This window comes from Glycine soja, chromosome 10, assembly GCF_004193775.1.
Source record: "Glycine soja cultivar W05 chromosome 10, ASM419377v2, whole genome shotgun sequence".
NCBI classification, from domain to species: domain Eukaryota; kingdom Viridiplantae; phylum Streptophyta; class Magnoliopsida; order Fabales; family Fabaceae; genus Glycine; species Glycine soja.
Window position 1 is genome coordinate 26,356,810 of NC_041011.1, and position 22,122 is coordinate 26,378,931.

A 22,122-nucleotide genomic window follows, 5' to 3' on the forward strand; every position below is an offset into this window, starting at 1 on the left:
TGAGCATTTTTTAGCCTTAAGAAATTATTCTAAATTAGAAACTAACACAACTTTTATGAAATCATGAAACCGTTTATAGAGTGTTAATTCAAGAGAAATTTATGTGTTTGATATGCTATCAAATGGTGATCTGTATCTATGCATTTGTATTTTCAAATAATGCATCCATAAGACGATCTGTCATAGCATTTCAAGTAGTGAATTTAAGACTTTCATTTAATACTATATGTCTGGGATTCTTTTATGCATAAAATATTTTCCTAGGATCTGTCATAGCCCTACAAAGAATAAATGGAATCTACAGTCTGGAAGATGTTAATCCTCATTAAATGGCACATTTTGTTGTTGCAGACCTACTATGGTGAAAGAAGTGACTTCCCTGCTAAAGTACAAGACATATTATCCTATAAGCATGAACTTTGCATGAAGAAAGGATGTGCATTTAATGAAAGAATTAAATGCTCCAACAGACTCAAGACTTCAAACGAAGAGCAGAGTAAAGAATCCAACCATTGTGAGACAACAGGTACTTGATAATGAAGGCTATATATAAAAGAAGCTTTGAAGGAACAAGACATGAATAATCTTCGTAAACATATTCTTTCATTCTTTTGTGTAAAGATTTTTGTAAATCTTTGTATAGATACTAAGCTCTTAAAACACTTTATATACCTTGGGAGAAAAGACTAAAAGTGTTGAGTGATTTATTTGTCTATAAAATGATCACAAATTTAGTCAGTGCGCAAAACCTCTAACAAATCTTGTTGATTTATTTAAAGCTAGTAGTGGCTTGTTAGGACAAAGAATACTGGGTTTAAAACAAGCTTGGGGAAGAGCTTGCATGTGTGAGAGCAAGAAGTGATAATGAAAAATACTCGTAACTTTGATAAGTTAGTGGAAACTTGGTGGGTTGCCAATGACTAGACGTAGGCTTGGGTTTGAGATGAACCAATATAATTCTTTGTGTTCTTTTTTCTATTACTTTAATTGACAAAGAGTTTGAATTTGTTTTTAGATCTGATATCTTGTTTTTTTTACAAAGAAAATTTTATTTCTCATCATCTGATAAAGTCTTAACCAAACTTCTCTAAGTGTTTTTAGGTTTACCCGCATCAGACAATAAATTTGTTTTTATTCTTAGAGATTTTTTTAAATTTCTAAAAACCCAAAAGACAAAATTCAACCCCCTTCTTGTGTTATATACTTCTACATAGAGAATCCCTTAAATTATTATAGACAGAAAGATGTAGAGTTGATAGGAAGAAACAACCACATTCACAAGATAAATCTCATAGAATTCCATTAGGCTTTCAATGTCAACCAACATGTTCAATTCCATAAAGACCAACTAATCACTCATCTTACCACTCCTAGTGTTTTAGGAAAAGAGATAAAGTACTCATATCACAACCCAAGAAGTATGCATTCAGTTTATTTATCAATCAACTCAACCTAAGAAAAATTATAGCTACAGTGAAAGGTGGTTAGTGAAAAGAAAATGATAAAGAAAGACTTAAGAAACAACCTGTACTCAGTGACAAACTACCCAAGGGGGACAATTGTTATTTTTTGCACTTACACATCCAAAATTGTAGGGACCAAGCTTCTTCTTATGCTTATGAAACAAAACTTTTCAATACATTTGTTTGAAGGCCTTTTTGATTGCCTTATTTTTCCTTTATGGATTTTTTATTATTATTACTAAAGGAGAAGCATCATAGGAGAAATCTTTGGTCCACCCAAACCAATATTCGGTGATGTCCCCCTATTTTTCAAGTCATCAAGTAGCAAGCACTAAACTTTTAACACAATTGGGTAACAAAGAAAATATCAATTTAGCTCAAAGGGAACAACTGGGGAATACAATCACTACTGGAAAAAGCATATTCAACGACGATTTTTTGACACATTCAACGAAAATTTTGAACCGTCTTTGAAGCTAACGTCGTGGAAAGTCAAGACTTTTCACGATGGTTCCTAAAAATTGTCTTAGAAAAACTATCATTCTAAGATGATTTTGACTTGAAAAAAGTCTTAGAAATGTCTTAGAATGTATTTTAAAAAATTTTAAAAATTGGGTTAGAATGTTTTCTTTTTTAAAAATAAAAAATGAAGTTTCTAAAATGATTTTTCTGAAAAATTGTAATAGACTTTTTAAGACAATTCTCAGAATAACTGTCTTAGAATTTTTTTTAAAATAAAAAATAAAAAAATATAGAGGATTCTAAAATGATTTTTGGATAATCGTCTTAAAAAATAAACTAAGACGATTCTCTAAATAATCGCCTTAAAATATCTTTTTTTAAAAAAAATTATAAAAAATTAGAAGACCATTTTACTAATACAAAATAGATTTCTTTTACTTATAAAATGATTGTAATTAAATCCATAAACATTCAAAATTCTATGCCAGTAACATCTTCTGAACTCTGCAATTAAATTATGACAACACATATCAACCCTGCTTACATTACAAAAATTAAACACTAATAAATTAACAACTGAATTCATAAACACTAATAGATTAAACACTAATAACGAGGGAAGCCAATTGTGAATACAAAGGCACAATTATATCACTATCTCACGTATAAGGAGATGCATTAAAAGGAAGTAACAAAACACAAATTTATTGGTAACTCCAAATAAAAGATTTCTGAATATGTAAGCACCTTCGTAATTTAAAGAGAAATAAAATAAAAAATATAAGGAGAGAGATGGAGAAATGAGTAAAAATATATGAGAAATACTATAATAGATCTCATTATTGTTAAAATTATTTTATCTTATTTCTCCTTCATCAAACACTCAATTATTTTGATCCAGCATAACTCAAAATGATTTTACCTTATTTTTAATCGTAAAAATAATTATATATATAAATTTGTGAAACAATATTATATCATAGATTATGCATATATTCAATATTAAAGAAAGGTAGAAAGCCTTGGACAACTGCAAAACTATCAATCAGTAAGCATAGAATAGTTTTATTGCATTTTAGTATCACATGCATTTACTTGCATACATCCATGCTTTACATATATGTGAAATCTTATTTGCCAATAATAATAATAAACTTCTAAGATCACCTTTGTTGATAAATGCTTTATGATCTTGATTCTCCATTGTTGATTACTTGGTCTTGATTTCTCTTACACCGAAATCTTCCTTTCGATCACAGACCCATATCAAATTGAAATCTTTTAACTCTTAAGCTAGAAATAATTTTAAAATGAACACTTATATCGATACTAGTGCCTCCTTCAAAACTTTATATTATTAAGGACCATGAAGATTTTGAATCACTTATCTTTTCTTTGCCTCGGGATTTCTTAGATAAGTCATCCTGTTCATGATTATATATGTTTCTCATTATCTGCTCTTCTATGTCACCTTTTATCATTCCTGTAAAAATGTATATAGATTAAATACAAAAGGAAAAAATAAACGTCTTTAAAGCCTACATGCTATTTCAGAATTCAAACAATTGTTAATTCAAAGTCAAAAAATAAAAAGTTTATTTGTTTATTAAAGTGAAAGTCCGTCCAGAGATTTTAATTTAAGAAAACAAAGGATGACATGTTAGTTCAAGTAAATGTGAAATTACAGGTTTTGTTTCTATATCATTTCCCTGCAATTGTTTATGCTATTGAGTCTTTAATAAACACAATTCAAATGTAATATGGGAATTATATGCTTGTCAAGTGTGAAAATGTCAATTTGATCAAGAACTGTGAAAACTGCTCAAACTGTGCATGTGAGCACAGGGATTCTTGAATGCACTTAGTATGTATGTATCTGAATAATCTGAATTTAGATAAATGAACAATTCTTTCACTATCATTTATATATATTTTTTATTGGAACAATAGAGAAGCTTGAAAAACACTGGATAAAGAATAATTTCTTAGCTATGCAGATTTGTATCAATAACTTCATTTCATACCAATCATGATAGACTCCAATAAGGCCTCTGTCAAAGATAACATCAAGAGTGGGTGGCTTTTGTGCAAGAACTACATTCATCACCCACACAGGATCGGATTTTAAGGCTGCCACGAAACCTCCAAATACATAAGGAATCCCTGCAGCTTTAACTTCAAGAGCAGTTGCAGCACTGATACTTTGTGCTAGATTAGGATCCGTGTTTATCAAAGATAATTAGAACCGAACAAATGGTGGATAAATGCAACTATGGTACACTACTAGAAAAAGTTGATTTTACGACGTTGATTTTAAATTGATAGATAACCGTCTTAGAAAGAAATGCGGTGACATTTTTGTAAATAAATACAATCATTCTAAGACGGTTTTATAAAAACCGCCTTAGAAACTACCATTCTAAAAAGGTTTTGAAAAACCGTCTTAAAATAAGTGTATTTTTCTTTTATAAATAAATAAATATAATAAAATTAGGGTTTGAAAGTGTTGGAGTAAGAAGAGATCATCGCGCAGCCACGCTACTTCTGGACCTTGTCCTCCATACTCTCCCTTGTGAATGCTTGCAAGAGCGCGGCCCATTGGATCCCCTGGACGATGCCGAAGTAGCGGCAACAAGGACCAAGTCACCGTCATCCGTGACTACCGCTCAAAAATCGAGGCCGAGCTCTCCAACATCTACAACGGAATCCTCAAGCTCCTCGACACTCGCCTCATCCCCTCTGCCACCTCCAATGACTCCAAGGTCTTCTACCTCAAGATGAAGGGAGACTACCACAGGTACCTAGCCGAGTTCAAGACCGGTGCCGACCACAAGGAAGTCGCTGAGAGCTCCGCCTACAAAGCCGCTCAGGTTTGCTTTTGTTTCCTTTCGGTTTTTTCGATTTTATTTTTTATTTTCGAAGTGCATTATTTGTTTAGGATGAGAAGTAGCCTTGAAGGTGCAGGCCATTATTGAACTTGGGAGATATTCACTTAGGAAAATGTTGAAAGTTACCAAATGGTTTTCATGAACTCTGGTTTCAAAATGCCGCTAGTTACCCTCCTTCGCATTAGTCTTCTTCTCTTTCTCACACATTTCTACAAAGCATTTGTTTTTTTTCTTTTCTTTTTCATTTATCGTTTTGTGAAACTTGGTTCATATCTTCATTTTCCCCTTTCATTTCTGTTTCTTCGTTGCACACATTCTCTTTTACTGTTTCTACTGAAATTGCACATTTCTTTTGCTTCAGCTTTTGTGAGAAGGCTGTTAGTGGTAAGAAAGGATTTGTTCTTGGAAGATGTTGGCGATTCTCCAAAGTCCGAAAACGTGGAATGCGCGAGTAATGTGGATGATGAAGAATCTATTGTTCCGTTAGGGATTGGATTTTCGGACACAGCTTTTGAGAATTGTGGTATGGCTTATTAATCTTACTTTGTAGAACGCCATTTACAATCTTCATGCAACTCTTGTTCTCATTGAAAGTACACTAAAACGGCATTGCAATAAACTTGTTGGCTTATTAAGTTATATTTGTATATTCTTTTTTTGTTGAATTCTCAATTTTTTTATATTATTTACAGCTTAGGTGATCCGATTGAGCTGTAATTAGTTGTTATATTGTTATTAGCTTAAACATTGGGGAAAATCTTTCAGAAGCTCCCTCACCAAACTATATACTCTGCCTCTTATCTGCTCTGCTAACTTCAATTGGAAAACAGGCGGGAATTTCTTCAGAAGCTGCTACTGCGGCTGCTTTGAAGGTTGGAAAGAGGCCTGAGAATGCAGGAAAGCTTATTGGGGTAAGATCAAAATGTGCATAATGCCTACGAAAAAGATCAAAATCAATACATAATAATTGTACAAAAAATTTAATCCATTTTGGTTCTGGAATGAGATGGATCTTTGTTAAATTTATGAAAACATCATACAAATGGAGTTCTCATTTTACCAATATGATCATATTTTAATTTTTTTCTAAGCAACCTGACCTTCAAAGCAAGGTCTAGGTTTTGGCTCTTAAGGGAAAGTGTGCAAATTATGTCATATCCACTAGTTTATGATGTCATTTAAGTATCCGGTTGCTTGCATAGTAGCACACTGTTAATTTTCATCCATTTAGTTTATGGAAAATGATAATTAGTACGGAAGATGTATGTACGAATCCATATGAATTTTAAATAAGGTAAGTTTATTGAATTCAGCTAATACTCTCTCTCTCTCTCTCTCGCTTGAATTGTTATCCATCACTTTGATTTGTTAATATTAAATTTGATAAAATTTGCACCGCTACATTTCTTACTAAATAACACCTCTCTTAGTTTATACATGGTTATCTTGTCCTACTTGTTCATCTTTTTTGATTGGTGGGTTTATGTGTTAAGGACCTGGAAGGATGGGAATGAAAACTTAGCTAGATTTGTCTATAGTGCTTAGTGTGCATCCACCTAGTATTCAGGCTGGAAATGCTTTGTATTGTGTATTATGTGCTTTTACCCTGCTATTATTATGGGCTAAGTTTCTTCTCTTTTTCCTTTCTTTTCTAGTTGGCACAACTAGCTTGAATTATATAATTTAAAGTAAATTTTTATTCTTCTTTTGCGGAAGGAGGGGTTTTTGGAATATATTCAGAAAAGGATCACTTCACATCCTGCAAATTTTCTTTTTCTATCTGCATAAATGTTATCATTGTTTCTGCCAATTTTACTTTTTTTGTACTTAAAAGCTTCATATAATTGTGAAATTTTAGTATTAAATTATTCTCTTACGTTTTAATTATATATAATTCCTAGAACCTATACTATAAAGTAAAAAAATACTGACTTAGTTTATATACCATAGTAAAAAATACATGCAAATATGCAATAAAAGAGTGGAAGTAGAAAAAACATTATGCATTTTCATACTTTGAGGACAAGTGGATATTATGAAATCGGATGTTGGGCCCCAAAGGTGTTTTGATTATTAGTATTATTACAAAGTTTTGTTTTGATTATAAGTATTATTATAAGTGGATATTATGAAATCGGATGTTCGGCCCCAAACATTATGCATTTTCATATTTTTTTCATTTATTTTTGTTCTTAGAATAAAAACAAAAAAACATATTTTAATTTTAAATTAAATTTAAAAAGAAATATTTAAGATATATGTTGTGAATTAGAAGTATATTTCTTATAAAGTTTTCAATTACCAGCTATTCATTTATTATTTGATTTATTATTTTCACATTATATATATACTTCACGAAATTGATCATGATAAATCTGATAGAAAAACTCTTACTATTTTGTTTGTAGTCAAGAAAGCGTGTTTCCTTTTTTGCAGTTACTTGCCTTCATGACATGCATGAGTTTGTACAATCCCAACTCATACTTGCAGTAAGTATTTAGTTTCTATCCTTTTCTTGTTGTTTGTACTTTTTTTTTAATCTTTTTTCTCAAACAACATATGAATGATAAAGATTAAAATTTAATTAAGAATCACATAATAAGTTTTAAAGTTATGTATATATATTTTTTTAATTTTCATCTTTCACTATATTTAATATTAGGTGCTAGGGGTGGCTGTTTCAATCTAACCATGAAGGGCTATATTTAATATTGGGTGAAATAATTTTTTGCCTTTTTTTTATTTTCACGGTTAGCGATAATACTAGTATACAATTAAATTCATTTCAGTAGAGTTCTGTTATATAGAGTGGTTGTATAATTAAAAACATTACACTGCTTCTCTTCTTTATGATAATATGCTGCCTTACAATCCAAATGATTACCCGCCACTTCCAGAACTTCATTCTAATGATGATGACACCGAGATAATTATATTAAGGCAAGTTATATAGCTATCTTTCTTCAAACATGCTTAAATTTTAGTTAGTTAACATATTATTTGTGAGATGGAATCTTGGTTCCAATCATAACATAATCAACTAAAACATGAATATAATATACTAAGGTCGACTTAATTGGCCATGGAAGTTTAAATTATTTGTACCAAAATTATCTTAAATTAAAATTTCGTTGTTGTCACTAAACGTATAAAAAAAACATAAATAATAATATCAAAGTACACCTCAATTTTTAATTTCAAATCATTATATATATTATTTTTAATAAGCAATAAGTGATTATATTGGTTTCATATTTCTAGGAATTAAATTTTGAAAGTATATAAAATTTTCATCCGATGAAATATTTCAATTTAATTCTACCTCTTGAATTCAATTGGGTATGTCTAATTTTTAGGTGGCTATTGAATTTTAGGCAAGATGGGCTCATGGAGCTCTTTGGCATGCTTCGTTGTGGCACATGCATGAGGTATGCTTCCCGAAGTGTGGTTGATAGGTAGCACTAAGACGCTTTTAGTAACTTCTCTCCATCTTTTACACGGAATAGTTGCATGAAAACTTTTTTCACTCCTCCAACATGAAGAATTCTAGCTCCTAGGCTTAATTTTCCTTTCATTGTATCAGTTATTTTTTGCCCAAGTTTTACTGCATGCAACTTTATTTTGTGACTAATTATGATTTAAAAGATTAAATTAATTTATCTCTAAATGTGATTAGAAGTGTGTTTATATACCATGTTCATTGAGTCCAGTTGCAAAGATGTTAGTCTTTCTTCCAAGCTTGTTCATCTTGATAAGAATTGAATTTACTCTACTTGAAAAACTTATGCTTATTCTGTGGTTGAAGAAAATTTTGCTGCTTGCTTTTATTAGAAAAAAATATAAGCATAATTTTTAAAAAATATATTATTAAATATATATATATATATATATATATATATATATATTAAAAAAAATACATTCTAAGATTCTTTGGAAAACCGTCTTAAAATGTCTATATTCTAAGACGATTTTCTAAAAACCGTCTTTGAATCATAATTTTAATTTATTTTATTTTTTTAAAAAAAAAAGAAATACAGTCTACAATCTAACATTCTAAGACGGTTCTTTAAAAACCATCTTAGAATCATAATTTCTTTTTTATTTTATTTTTTAAAAAAATTATATTCTAAGACGGTTCTTGAGAAACCGTCTTAAAAAAGCTATATATTATAAAATGATTATTTTTCCTGAAAACCGTCTTAGAATATATAGTTTTTCTAAGACAGTTTCTAAAAAACCGTCGTAGAAAATTCTAAGACATCGGCTACAAAGACGATTCAAAACCGTCACGAAAAGTGCCTAAGAACCGATGTAGAATCACCTTTTTGTAGTAGTGGTACCAATACAACACCATTAAAATTAAGATCAACTAAACTACAAACTTGGCAGTATATTTCATTCAATTACTTCCTTCTCACCAAGTATATAGCCGGTGAAATGGTTTAGGTGACAAGAACTTTGAGATATGTAAATTATCAGGTTGCACATGAAAATTCTAGTATCAAAATGTTGTCCTTGTCCCTATACAAACAAGAAAAAAAATTATAATAAATCTTAAACTTGCATGGTACATCCAAGCCCAACTTTCTTGGCTTCAATTTGTGTTTCTGTTTCTCTCCTACTCCGTTGCTCATATGTCTTCCTCTTTGTTCATGTTTGACTATGCTACTAATATAAATCTCCCTCTTTCATACTAAAGAGTTCATACTTACATGTTAGGAGGCTCAACTTGTTACGTTTTACCTCAAAGGATGCTTCGTAGGTAATGGCTAAGATGTCTCATATTTGTTTAGCACTTCTGAAGCTATTTACTTAGGAATGTTCATCTTGTGATAGAGAGCATAATAAAGCATTCCTTGCACGTGAATTGATAAGAAATCTGGAGTTATGATCATCCATCCATTTTTTCCTAGGGATCTCATTCTTTTGAGAATCTAAAGTGTAGAAGCAAAGCCTTTGTCTTTGATGTTTTGATGATGATCGTGATGATTTGATGAAAATGCGCTTCTCAAGTTTAATTCAAGACAATGATTCAAGAATACAAGATACAACATCAAGAAGATCTCTAGTATTTTAGGAAGGGAATTCCTAATTGAAATAGCAAAAGGTTTGTCCAAGAAATTTAAGTTAAAAAGTTTTTTTCAAGAGATTTACTCTCTGGTAATCGATTACCAGTGGCCAAAAATGGTTTACAACAGCTATTAAAATTTGAATTCAAATTTTAGACTGTGTAATCGATTACACAATATTGGTAATCGATTACCAGCAGTTAATAAACGTTTTAATTCAAATTTTAAAACATGTAATCGATTACACAAATCCTGTAATCGATTACCAGAGGAGATTTTCAGAAAATTATTTCTAAGAGTCACATCTTTTCAAATGGTTTTTACATGGCCACAAAAGGTCTATTTATATGTGACTTGGAACACGAATTTGCTCAGAGTTTTTCATAACAAAATGTCTTATTCTCTCAAAGAGCAAAAACATTTTATCCTCTTAAGAATTTCTTGGCCAATACACTTGCAATTCGATAAGGAATTAATTGAGTGCTCAGATTGTACAATCTATCTCTTTCAAGAGAGATTTATTCTTCTCTTCTATCTAAATTCTCAAAGGGGATTGAGAGACCGAGGGTCTCTTGTTGTAAAGAAATCTGAACACAAAGAAAGGATTGTCCTTGTGTGTTCAGAACTTGTAAAGTGATTTTACAAGATAGTGAAACTCTCAAGCGGGTTGCTTGGGGACTGGACGTAGGCACAAGGGTGTAGCCGAACCAGTATAAATCTGAGTTTGCACTTTCTCTTTCCTTAAACTCGTTTATTTATTATTGCTTTACATTTATATTCAGATTGTTCTATTTGAATCATTATTTAAGAGTTCATTTTTTTGGGAACTTGTAACTTGCATTGAAATTGTAATAGAATTTTAATTGGGAAAATAATTTGCAATATCTTAATTCAACCCCCCTTCTTAAGATATCTGAGGCCACTTGTCTAACATAAAGGAATGTGATTACCCTTTTCTTCAACATCCCACATATCAATGTGAGAAGATTCAAAGAAGGCAATCATTATTTCCTTCCCGTATTCATAGTTGGCTCCCTTGAACATGGGAGACTTGTTCACAACAAATCCTTCTTCCATCATTTTCAGGAATTTTGTTTCCTCTACATTGTCAAGAGCTCAACCTAAAGGCTAAGCTTTGATACCAATTGAATTACCTGAAACACACTAGAAGGGGGGGGGGGGTTGAATAGTGTGATGGATAAAACTTAGTCTTTCGAAAATTTTGAAAGTTTTTCTCAAACAGATATCAATGGATGATGAGGTTCGTCCAAGGGGTTCAAAATCACTTTGTGTTTAAAAACCAGTTCACAAAGCTTGGACATAGTAGTGTAGACGTAACTTATACAAAGAAAATAGTTATATAGAAGCAGTAAAGAAAACTTGAAGGGTTTCACTGTTAATGGATTGACAAGTGTACCAATGCATCCCAAGTAGTAAAGTTAAAATGAAAGCTCGAGTATCGTATCCATAGGGACGTTGTTTGTACTTAGGTAGATGAATATTTGATTAATAAAAAGACTTGAAAAGGTTGTAACAAACAGTAAATTAAATTGCTGAAAATTAAATCAAATAAGAAAAAGAATTAAACATGAATTTAAATTAATTAATTAATTAAAGACAAAAAAATATGAGAAAATCCAATAATATTGTAGAAGGAAATTCAGAAGATGAGAATGTAGGAAACTTAGCCTACCAGAGCTACTCTTTGATGTAATGTTAATTAGTTTTCTCTATTTATAATTATTTCAATTTACACCTGCCTCTACTAGTATATTCTAACTTTGGTCCTCCACACGAAAGAGTCTAATTTATCTATTTCTCTCCTAAATCCCTTTGCAGAGCTAAAATAGTAAATTACATTAAGAATAGAGATGTATAACAGGCTAAACAAATATCAACTTATCCCTAGTGATAATTTTATTTAGATACTATTTCTCAATTCTATTAGAAAATAATATTTCCCAACGCTACCCCTAAAACTTACCATGCAAATGGGTGATCAAGCCAAAAGTAATAATATTAAGCACAAGAAAGGATAATGCAAATGTAATATTATAAATAGATAGGAAGAGAAATTACATCAAGAGTAGTTGGTTGCCAAGTTCCCAATAAAGGGGGTTTAGCATCTCATTTTCATGGAGGCTTTACAATTGCAAGAGGAAAATATTTAGTAAAGGGGATAAGATAAGAAAGGGAATGGAGGGAATGAATGACTTTCATTGTTTACTTCTCCTTCTTCTAGCTTTTTCCTTCTATAAGGAATTGTATTCTATTGGAATTTTTGTGTGTCTTTTCCTTCTTCTTTTATAGGTGTAGTTAGTTGGTTTCTTACACTAAGTCTGCCTTTACTTTCCTCAATTAATCATGCTTTCCTTAATTATTATGTTTTCAATAATTAGTCTTATTTCCTTAATTAGCCCTGCTTTCCTCAATTAGTCTTTCTTTCCTCAATTAGCTCTGATTTCCTTAATTATTCCTGCTTTTATGGGCTTTATTTTATTCACTAAGCTTCATAAATACATCACTTTTAATATTCTCTATACAAAAACTTAAATGATGTTAATTTAACAATTATTTGCTCAAAAAGGAAAAATTATAAGAGAAAAATTACAAATTCCTCTATAATTTAACCCCTAAAATATACTCATAATTAGCAGTTATCATCCACTAATCAAATCTTTGATTACAACCAAGTATTCTCTATGCCATTTCTGGCTACAACGACTACTCTCTAGGCCACTCTTGGCACTACCCTTAATCTCCCCCTGAGATTAAGACCCAAGAATTCTTTGTCACTAAGCCACTCTTGGCTTTAACAAACAATGGATGTTTGATAGAAAATGTATTCTAATCACTCAAAGACTGTTCACTTAAATTTATTTAACCTAATAAAACTGACAGCATTACAACACTTTGTCCGTTTAACTTAGATTATTCTTTTGTGATTCAACAATTTTAACACGAACAACTTCAATCTTTATATTGACTTCAGAGCTTTGATCCATTGAGAGATCCCAGCTTGTCATTGTCTAATAGATTGGGCGCTTTACACGAGATCATTACTATGCAGAGATAGTGTGAGGGTCACAAACACTTTCTGCAACATATCTTTAGAGAAGTACAACTTGTCAATATCGCGTTGTGCTCAGAGCTGACTTTCAACATACAAATCAAATATAATGTTAACAACATAAGACAAAGGGAATTAAGAATTGCAGCAAAAGACAATTCAAATCTTCCCTTTTGTTTGCTATACATGAATTGCTTACTAGACCTATGGACATTACTTTTTGATGATTACTTTCAGTACTTGAGGATTGAGTAACTACTCCATTACCTTTTTATTGTGAGCCAAGTGCTGAAGCACTTGTCTTCTTAGGACTGGACACTAAGGTAGTATCATAAAATAACTGACAGTTTAGCTACATTTAGAGCCTTTTTACTCATGTTTTTTTTATTGTATCCCATAGAGATAGATAAACTTGTAGCTTAAGCATGAAAGGTTAACATATAAAATTTATACTTTGTTAACATCAAAACCTTAGGAATTTAATTATTTGGTATAGTCCAATATGACTTAGAGGCAACCAGACTTAACAATATGAAATAATCAATTAACTAGAATTCAATGGTAATAAAACTTAAATTAGTATGGATTTAATATACAACATTTTTGTGTCTAAAGATTGAATCCAAGTATGTATATATTGTAATCCATTTTTCCTTTCTATCTAGCATATTTAGCATATGTCTTAGACAGATTTAGATTTTATGTCTAAAATGAACTCTACCTTAATCAGACATCATAAAATTCCAACATATCAATAGTGATGCAATCCTACTCCCCAAGGGCATTGGATAGAAGACTCCAAGAATATTGGGCTAGAGATGCAAGAGAAAGCCCTAAGGTTCTCATAAGCCTTAGGGTAGATTTTGGGCCCATGGGCTAAGTATGAGCCTACTTATCGTTGTACATATTAGATTAGGATTTCATTATTTTTGGGCCTTGTATTTAGGGCTCCATAATGTAGGTAGGGTACCCTAGAAATGTAGGATTTTTCAGCCCTTGTATTTTAGGGCACCTAGACTAGTTTTTGTATTAGGGATAGTTTTGTAATTTCATATGATTAAGTGAATATTTGATGTGTGTGTTGAGAAATAAATTTAATTGAATTGGGAGAAGCCCAATCCAATTAAATTTTAGAGGGGAAGGTGAGCATTTGCTTGCTACACCTCATTGCCATATCATATAGTCACACTTTGTGCATGTCCTTCATGCTTTACATGCCTCATGACACCTAAGCACACTTAGTGGAGAATCTTGGACTTGATCTTGGATTAGTGGACTGAACCATAGCTAAAATTCACTAATCATAATTAGTGAAATTTTGGCTCCAAAATTTGGCTCCACAAATTCAATTTCAAATTCAAGTGAAATTTGAATAGAAATTCAAATTTTCCTCTAATTTTGTGTGACACTTAGGCTATAAATAGAGGTTATGTGTGTGCATTTTTTCAACTTTGATCATTTGAAAATTAAACTTCATATTTCAGAGCTCTTTTAGAGCACAAAATTTCGTGCTCTTCTCTTCCTCTCCCTTCATTCATCTCCTTCTTCCTCTAAGCTCTTATCCATGGCCTCCTATGGTGGTGAGTTTCTTCTAGACTCATCTTCTCCTTGAAGTGGCGTCTTCTCTCTCTCTTCCTTCTCCATTCTGCTGCCATTCATCTTCCAAGAAGCAAATGAATCCATTGATGAAGAAGATCCTAGGCCTACAAGCTCCAATGGAGCTTACATCAAATAGTCACAAAAGGAAAGTTTAAAGTAATGATATATTAATAATCATAAGCCCAAATCAATGGTTCCCTCTTAACAACTACATTATTGACATCACCACTTCTTCTTGGGCACTTAAAAATAATCCAATTTTACTAATATTGAGTATCGAGTATAACTTGATTGATCAACTTGAGCATTAATCTTAATACTTGATACTCCATTAATGTAGAGGTATAGAAATCCAGGCTTGACAAGCAAATGATGTATTTTACTACTAGTTATATTCAAATGAAATCATGCAAACTCGTATGATGGTTAGTTTTTGCTTTTGATAAGTATATCACTATATAACTTTCAACAACTTATTTAAAAATAAAGAATCCTAGAATTACTCTTTTTTCTATGTCCTCATACCGATACTCTATATGCGATACTCTTTATGTTAAGTCCTAACATAGTGCATTTTTTTACTAATTATATGTTTACCTTTAACTAAGCACTTCAAATATGCTCCAACAACAATGGAAGCCTCAGACGGCCATTGTGAAAGAGGGGCCACGCGAAGCAAACAACACCGGCAACACGGTGGTGGACAGCAAGCGATGAAGCAATGGAAAGTGGGCAGTGAAGTCGCAACGACACAGGGAATCGAGGCACAGGCACATGGATTCGAGAGACGATTTTGAGAGAGTGAAGGTTAACAGAACTTCAAGTGGGCTCAAGAGACAGAGATAGGGGGGTTTTAAAAATCAAAATCTCAACATCAGTTTCTAATAAAAGTGATGTTGACTGAGCACTCACAACATTGATTTTTAAAAAACTGATGTTGAAATGAGAATCTTAACATCGATTTTTAAAAAACCAATGTTAAATGAGTATTCACAACATTGTTTTATAAAAATTGATGTTAAATACACCCTATTAAAATCGGTTTTTCTAAAACTGATGTTAACGATGACATTTTATTTACAAAAATGTCACTGTGCATTTTGTAACATCAGTTTTCATTAAAATCGATGTTAACAGGGAGATGCTAAAAACCTATTTTTGCAGTAGTAATACAATATTGCATTAGAAATAAAAGATATCGAAAATCCTTATAGATTCAAACCCCAATTGTTTCTAGTGCAGTTCTCCTCTCAAAAGCTCTTATTGTTCTTAAATAAATAAAGCATAACCTAAAAGACCTTTTACACTTCTATTTATAATGTTTAAAACATGTTGTAGTATAAAGGTCAACATCAGCTATGTTGGGTCAGCATGAGTCGTGCTAGGTGAGCATTACCTTCTACGAGGATATAGGGCACTGATTCAATAGGGGCCACGCTAGATCAACATGGTCGCAAGTTCAATATTGGGCGTGCTGGATTTGCATGGATCATGCTCAATAAAAAATGCTCAAAATTTCCATTTTCTTATCTCTTTTTGTGATCTTGTCTCTTTGTTGACTTTCGTGCTTAATTTTTCACACTTAGCACATACCCATATGAGCTCTACAAACAAAATAAAATAAAAACAAGACAAAATGGAACCTACCCACTTCAGTGCCAGCAGCAACAACAGAAACTGCAATTGTCGCTCACGGTGGATCTCCACCAACTTCACTCGATACCATCGCCACCTCTGCAAGCCTTATGGTTCTCCTCCCATTTCCAATATCGTTTATCCAATGATTTCCAAACTACCCATGCACCCTTCGATCCTCCTTTATCATTTTCCCTTGGATCTCCACCATCCATTCAAATCCAAAGCACTATTTTCCTACAACACAATATGGATACCTGAGCCCAACAATTCCCTGTTAGCCTCGTACCATCTTGATTAATCCATTCCCACTTCTCCATACTACCCTTTGTCTCTCTAATAGTGTCTTGTCACCTGCTGCCATCTAACCACTTTCCTCAGAGCAATCTCCATCCTCCATTTAAAAAGAATATCACACTTTTTTCTCAAGGGTCCATTTATAGAGGAAAAGAAAATGAATTGAAATAAAAAATTTGAATTAAAGTAAAGTGTAAATGTGTGGGTCCCATATTAATTTAATGCTTTTTTTTCTTTTCACCTCTTTCTTTTCAAATGAATGGGATCCAAGGTTACATGTTCCTACTAGCCCCACCAACCCATCCTTCATTCCTTACATTTCCTCTGTTACCAAAATATCTCAACCGTCCAATTGTTTTCATCACGAAGCACTCATTATACACGAACCACATGCTTCTTCAAGCACCACGCCTTTTGCAACACAACCTTCTTTCTTTTCACCTACACCTAGGATTTTCTTTGCCAACCAATCACAACCATCCAAACTTCAAACCATCAATATTCCTTTTCTTTTTCAAGTGCAAAACCATTCCAGCCACTTAGGGATGACCCAAGGATAAAGGGTGTTTCTAAGTGCACCCAGCAACATTGCTGGTGCACCCGACACTTTTAGAAAATGCAAATTTTGCCCCTTCATTTTTTCTCTTTAAATTGGCAGCGCTTTGGGTTTTCTTTTATGTTTCAAGCTTTGTTTCTTTCATTGTGGTCCGGTTTCTATCGTTAGTGGTGGTTTTTGCAAGTGTTGCAAGAGGTAGCGGTTCGATGAAGGTGAAACTCTTACCGGTGGTGTTTTTATTTTGGCGGAGGTACACATTTTATGGCTTTTCTGGGTATATGGTATTCTAGTAGATCTGTTAAATTCGTAAATTGTTACATATGGAATAAGTTCTTCTGTAAGCTGCTTACGAAAGAACTTCTTTCGTATTTGGTATTTTACATTTATGGAAGAAGTTCTTCCATAAAAATTTTACGGAAGAACTTCTTCCGCAAGCTTTTTACGGAAGAACTTATTTCGTATTTAGTAATTTACATTTACGGAAGAACTTCTTCCGTATTTAATAATTTACATTTACGGAAGAAGTTCTTTCGTAAATAGTTTACGGAAGAAGTTCTTCCGTAAGGTTCGTACGGAAGAACTTCTTCCATAAGAAGCTTAGACACTAAACACTTCAGCCCTACATTATAAACCCTAATTCCATTACCCTAAACACTACCACCTACGCACTACATAAACTAAACACAAGATACTAAACCCTAAGCACTACATATCTATAGTTTCCAAACCAACCAATATCAAACACACATATATATTAAACCCTAACATCTAAACTATCCCCTAACCTAAACCCTAATCAGTAAACTAACCCTAAGCTCAACCCTGACAACTAAAAAAATCCAACCCAACTAAACTGACCCCAAGCCTCAACCCTAACCAATACATATGTACCATTTTTAAAACTCAATAGCATACCACCGTATATATATATATATATATATATATATATATATATATATATATATATATATATATATATATATATATATATATATTAGAACCTAACAAGTAAACTAAACCATAACCTATATCCTAACAAATACAATACACCCTAACCACTAACCCTACCTATACATATCTACTATTTCTAAAACTCTCAATAATATACCAACATATATATTAAACCCTAACGACTAAACTAAACTATTAGCCTAACCATAACCACTAAAACAAACCCTAAACCCTAAACCAAACCCCAGCCTCAACCCATGGGCACTAGAATAAACCCTAACCACTAACCATACCCCTTTACATATCTACAATTTCTAAAACTACCTACCAACAACATAACACAACATATATTAAACCCTAAACCCACACCAAACCCTAATGTCACCCCTAAGCCCTAAACTAAACTCTAACCACCAACCCTAACTACATATGATCGTAAATATTAAATCCTAAAAACTAAACTAAATCCAAAGCTCAACCCTAGGCACTAGCATCAACCGTAACCTCTACCCCCTAAGCCCTATGCCTTAACCACATACAGTTAGCCCTTGGCCCTTAACTAAACCCTAGCCACTAAACCTAATAACTATTTTGATGAAAATATATTAAAACATCAACAACAAAAATGTGACCTAATATATACTATTAAACTTTAAAAAAATTTCATAGCACCATGCAATCATACATTTTTTTTGTTTAAAAAACACAACATTAATATAAAACCAACAAATACAACTCAATTTTAAAAAAATAACATGACTCTAACAGAAGAACTTCATCCGTAAGAAGAAGTTCTTTCTTACGGAAGAACTTCTTCCGTAAGAACTTTACACATTCAGTAACGCATACGGAAGAAGTTGTTTCATATGCACAAAAAACCATTCCTATTCCATTTTTCCCTACTACGCAAGAGCTAAATCGTCTTACCTACAACCATCTTCGTCTAACCTACAACATCAAAGGCCATTAAAGGGGAGGGGAGATATGTCGTACTAACCTCGATGACAGAAAGGTAGCAATGGAGCTCGAAAACGACACAAAAATGGCACCACTGAAGAAGAAGATGCGCGGAGAAGAAGGAGACCAGAAATCGAAAACGATAGAAGAAGACAAAAGGCTGGGTGGGTGCACATTTTTTATTTTAAATTTAAGACAAGGGCAATTTTGCCCATTCAGTTAATTGTTGGGTACACCAGCAATAGTGTTGGGTGAACCTAGCAACACCCAAGGATAAAATAACTAAAGGTTAAGCTTTAGGCCTATCAATATTTGTTATTAGTTTTTTAAAGTATAAAAGACCACAAATATTAATTAAAAGGTCTCACATATCACTTTATTCTTTGAAATATATATTTTTCAATTTTTACTTTAGACATCACTTTTTGTTCGACAGGTCCTGCAACCACTCGCTAACAAACCAATTTTATTTTCCAAAACTACTACACCTCCACGTTATTCATTTTCTACTTCCATCCAACAAAGAAATTTTATTATCCACACCATTATGAACATATCCCGTGTGAATCTTCAATTATTTTCCAATCTTGAGAACAAAGTTAAATGTGGACCCATGGGTAATGATAAGATGAGTCCAAAGAGGCTCAAAAGAAGATGATTAAGTGACTCAAAGAATATATAGGATGAAGTTAGATATTTATAAATTATAGTTTTATTTTATTTATCTTTAGAATAGCATAATGTTGAAACTTAGATAAATATTATTTATGGATTAATATTATCTAGGACTATATAAATGTATTTCCTTTTATCTATTATGATCCATCAATGAAGAATATCAATTTTATATTTATCTTTTTTAACTCTTTTAGTGGTAGAATGTTATGAGTAAAATAGAGTAGCCTTTGCTTCCCAACAGTAGCAAAGTGACGGCGTTGGGAAAATTCAAAGGCACATACCCTTTAATAGCTTTCCCACCACTTTTATCTCATTTTAAAGATGAAATATTATTTTGTGGCCTCACTTGTTTTTAAAAAATTTCACTCACTCCACTTTCATATCTATCATACATATTTTATTCTCACTTTCAATCTCTTTTGACTTTCCCTCCTCCCCTTTCACTTTCACAGTGTATAGATCATCTGCAATTTGCAGTGAACAACTTATTGGGTAATATAACAGTTAAACTATACACCTAATCACATTAGATCTTTTTTTAATTAAACACACCACATTTATTTTATTTCACTCACACTATTAGAAAATACACTTTCAACATCGGTTATTTACGGCATTCTACATCGATTTTAAAATCGATGTTGAAAGTACCGATATTGAATGTATTATTGTTAACATCAACTTTTCAAAACCAATGTTAACAAAAAAACAATAACATCGGTTTTCTAAATAATCGATGTTATATACAAAGAAGTACAACAAAATAAGTGTATGCATGATGAACGTTGACATCGGTTTTTAAAGAAAACCGATGTCAATGTTCATCATGCATACACATATTTTGTTGTAGTTAGTTATATATAACATCGGTTATTTATAAATAACCAATGTTAACCTATGTACATTAACATCGGTTATTTATAAATAATCGATGTTAAGGTGCATGTTGACATCGGTTTTTGTAAATAGCCAATGTTATTTGCTTTATTAACATTGGTTTTTGTTAATAACCGATGTTGTTTTCAAGTTTTTTTTTTATATAAGCTTTATGTTTTTACAATAAACCCAAAATTGTACCTGTAAAATGCAATTTCAGACCCAATTCACAGCAAATAAACATTTTATTCTGCTTTCAAGCAGTTTTAATCACACAATAAACATTAAATTATTGATTTATCATAAACAACTATCAACAAATGAATTCAATGTTCAAATTACATAGGAAATGTCAAAAATGTTAAACCAAAGTAAACTAAGCTAAACTTAATGTCCCTAAATGCTAGCTCTGATCTCTAACTCAGAGATAATACTGTGCCCACCGGATCCGCAGCGCCTTTAATCTCTCTGGCTCCAATGGTCAAGCATCGTTAAAATACTGCATGATAAAATAAATGATAATAAGTTAATAATGTAATACAAATTATAAAAAAAAATCGAATTTGTTTGAAATAAACGTACCACTTCCCAGTTATTCCTGAAACTTTCTAAAATGATGGTGGACATCCAGTGCATGACATAATAGTCACACTCAATACTTCCTTTTTGTCTATTAAACTAAATACATAATGAAATTTGGATATTAATTAAACAATTAGTGTACAGACACATAAGAAGTATATATAAGTGGAAGTTTTATATATGTAAATGACGTACCTTGACGACAATCCACCTAGCAGGAGCCTTTGATTTAGTCTGTGGAGCATCATCAAGACCTTTTAAAGCACTATTCCAGACGAGTAACAATTAAAAAGTGGTGTTGTTGAGGTATTTGAATGCAAATGCATTGAAAAGAACACTGGCTTGTTAATTATTCCCTTAAGGTAGTTGTCTAGCCTATTATGCAATGAACAAAACCAGACAACTAGGTGTTCCTTGGGCACAATGACCACCATCTGCCAGTGTTCGCTGTAGTAGGGATGAATATGGGCCAGTATATTAGTAAACATTAATTAAATTCAGTTATTTTGTGTGACTTACCCATTCAGGTAGGCCCCAAGATAGACATCGCATTTTGAACTCTGCATCCAACTCTTTATGTAACTTTCAGTCTCAAACTGTGATTGCCCAGACCTCTGAATGGACTATGGCTCGAGGAATCCATAGATATCCGAATTCCCCGCTCGCATACTTGTTTCAATCAGATGCCTATTTATGTTAAGTCAAAGTTAAATATTTATGAATTGAAAGCAATAACTTAGGTAATTAAAAGTAATCTAAAATGACTTATAGAATTCATAACTGTAACACTAATATGTTGAGACATTGACCACCGTGTGTGATTTCGGAGAGGCCTTCGTGCTTTATGTAGAGTGGGAAGTCTGAATTAAAGACCCCGAACACGGTGGCATCCCATGTAACATGGTAAGGCCTCAAGAAAAGCTATGGGATGGTCAATGTCATCAGATAAAGTGGATCATCTACCTCCGGATCCGGCTTTTGAGGTGGTTTTGTCGGAGACACAACTGCCTGTTCATGAAACAAAGTTAAATGGCCTAAT

At 32.3% G+C, this 22,122-nt stretch overlaps 1 protein-coding gene across 1 annotated transcript; it reads left to right on the plus strand.

Annotated features, from left to right (window-relative positions):
- Positions 1 to 4,501: 4,501 nt before the first annotated feature.
- On the plus strand, positions 4,502 to 5,745 carry LOC114371570 (DNA damage checkpoint protein rad25-like). The gene is made up of 3 exons (XM_028328970.1): positions 4,502 to 4,805; positions 5,175 to 5,336; positions 5,579 to 5,745. The coding sequence occupies exons 1-3, from the start codon at positions 4,502 to 4,504 to the stop codon at positions 5,743 to 5,745; spliced, it is 633 nt and encodes a 210-aa protein (XP_028184771.1).
- The last annotated feature ends 16,377 nt before the right edge of the window (positions 5,746 to 22,122 follow it).

What these genes read in the sequence shown, in the direction of transcription:
- LOC114371570 (XM_028328970.1), top strand. Translation starts at nt 4,502, where the DNA reads ATGCTTGCAAGAGCGCGGCCCATTGGATCCCCTGGACGATGCCGAAGT. An exon ending in AGCCGCTCAGGTTTGCTTTT is followed by an intron (nt 4,806 to 5,174) that starts GTTTCCTTTCGG and finishes CTTTTGCTTCAG; the next exon opens with CTTTTGTGAGAAGGCTGTTA. An exon ending in CACAGCTTTTGAGAATTGTG is followed by an intron (nt 5,337 to 5,578) that starts GTATGGCTTATT and finishes AAAATCTTTCAG; the next exon opens with AAGCTCCCTCACCAAACTAT.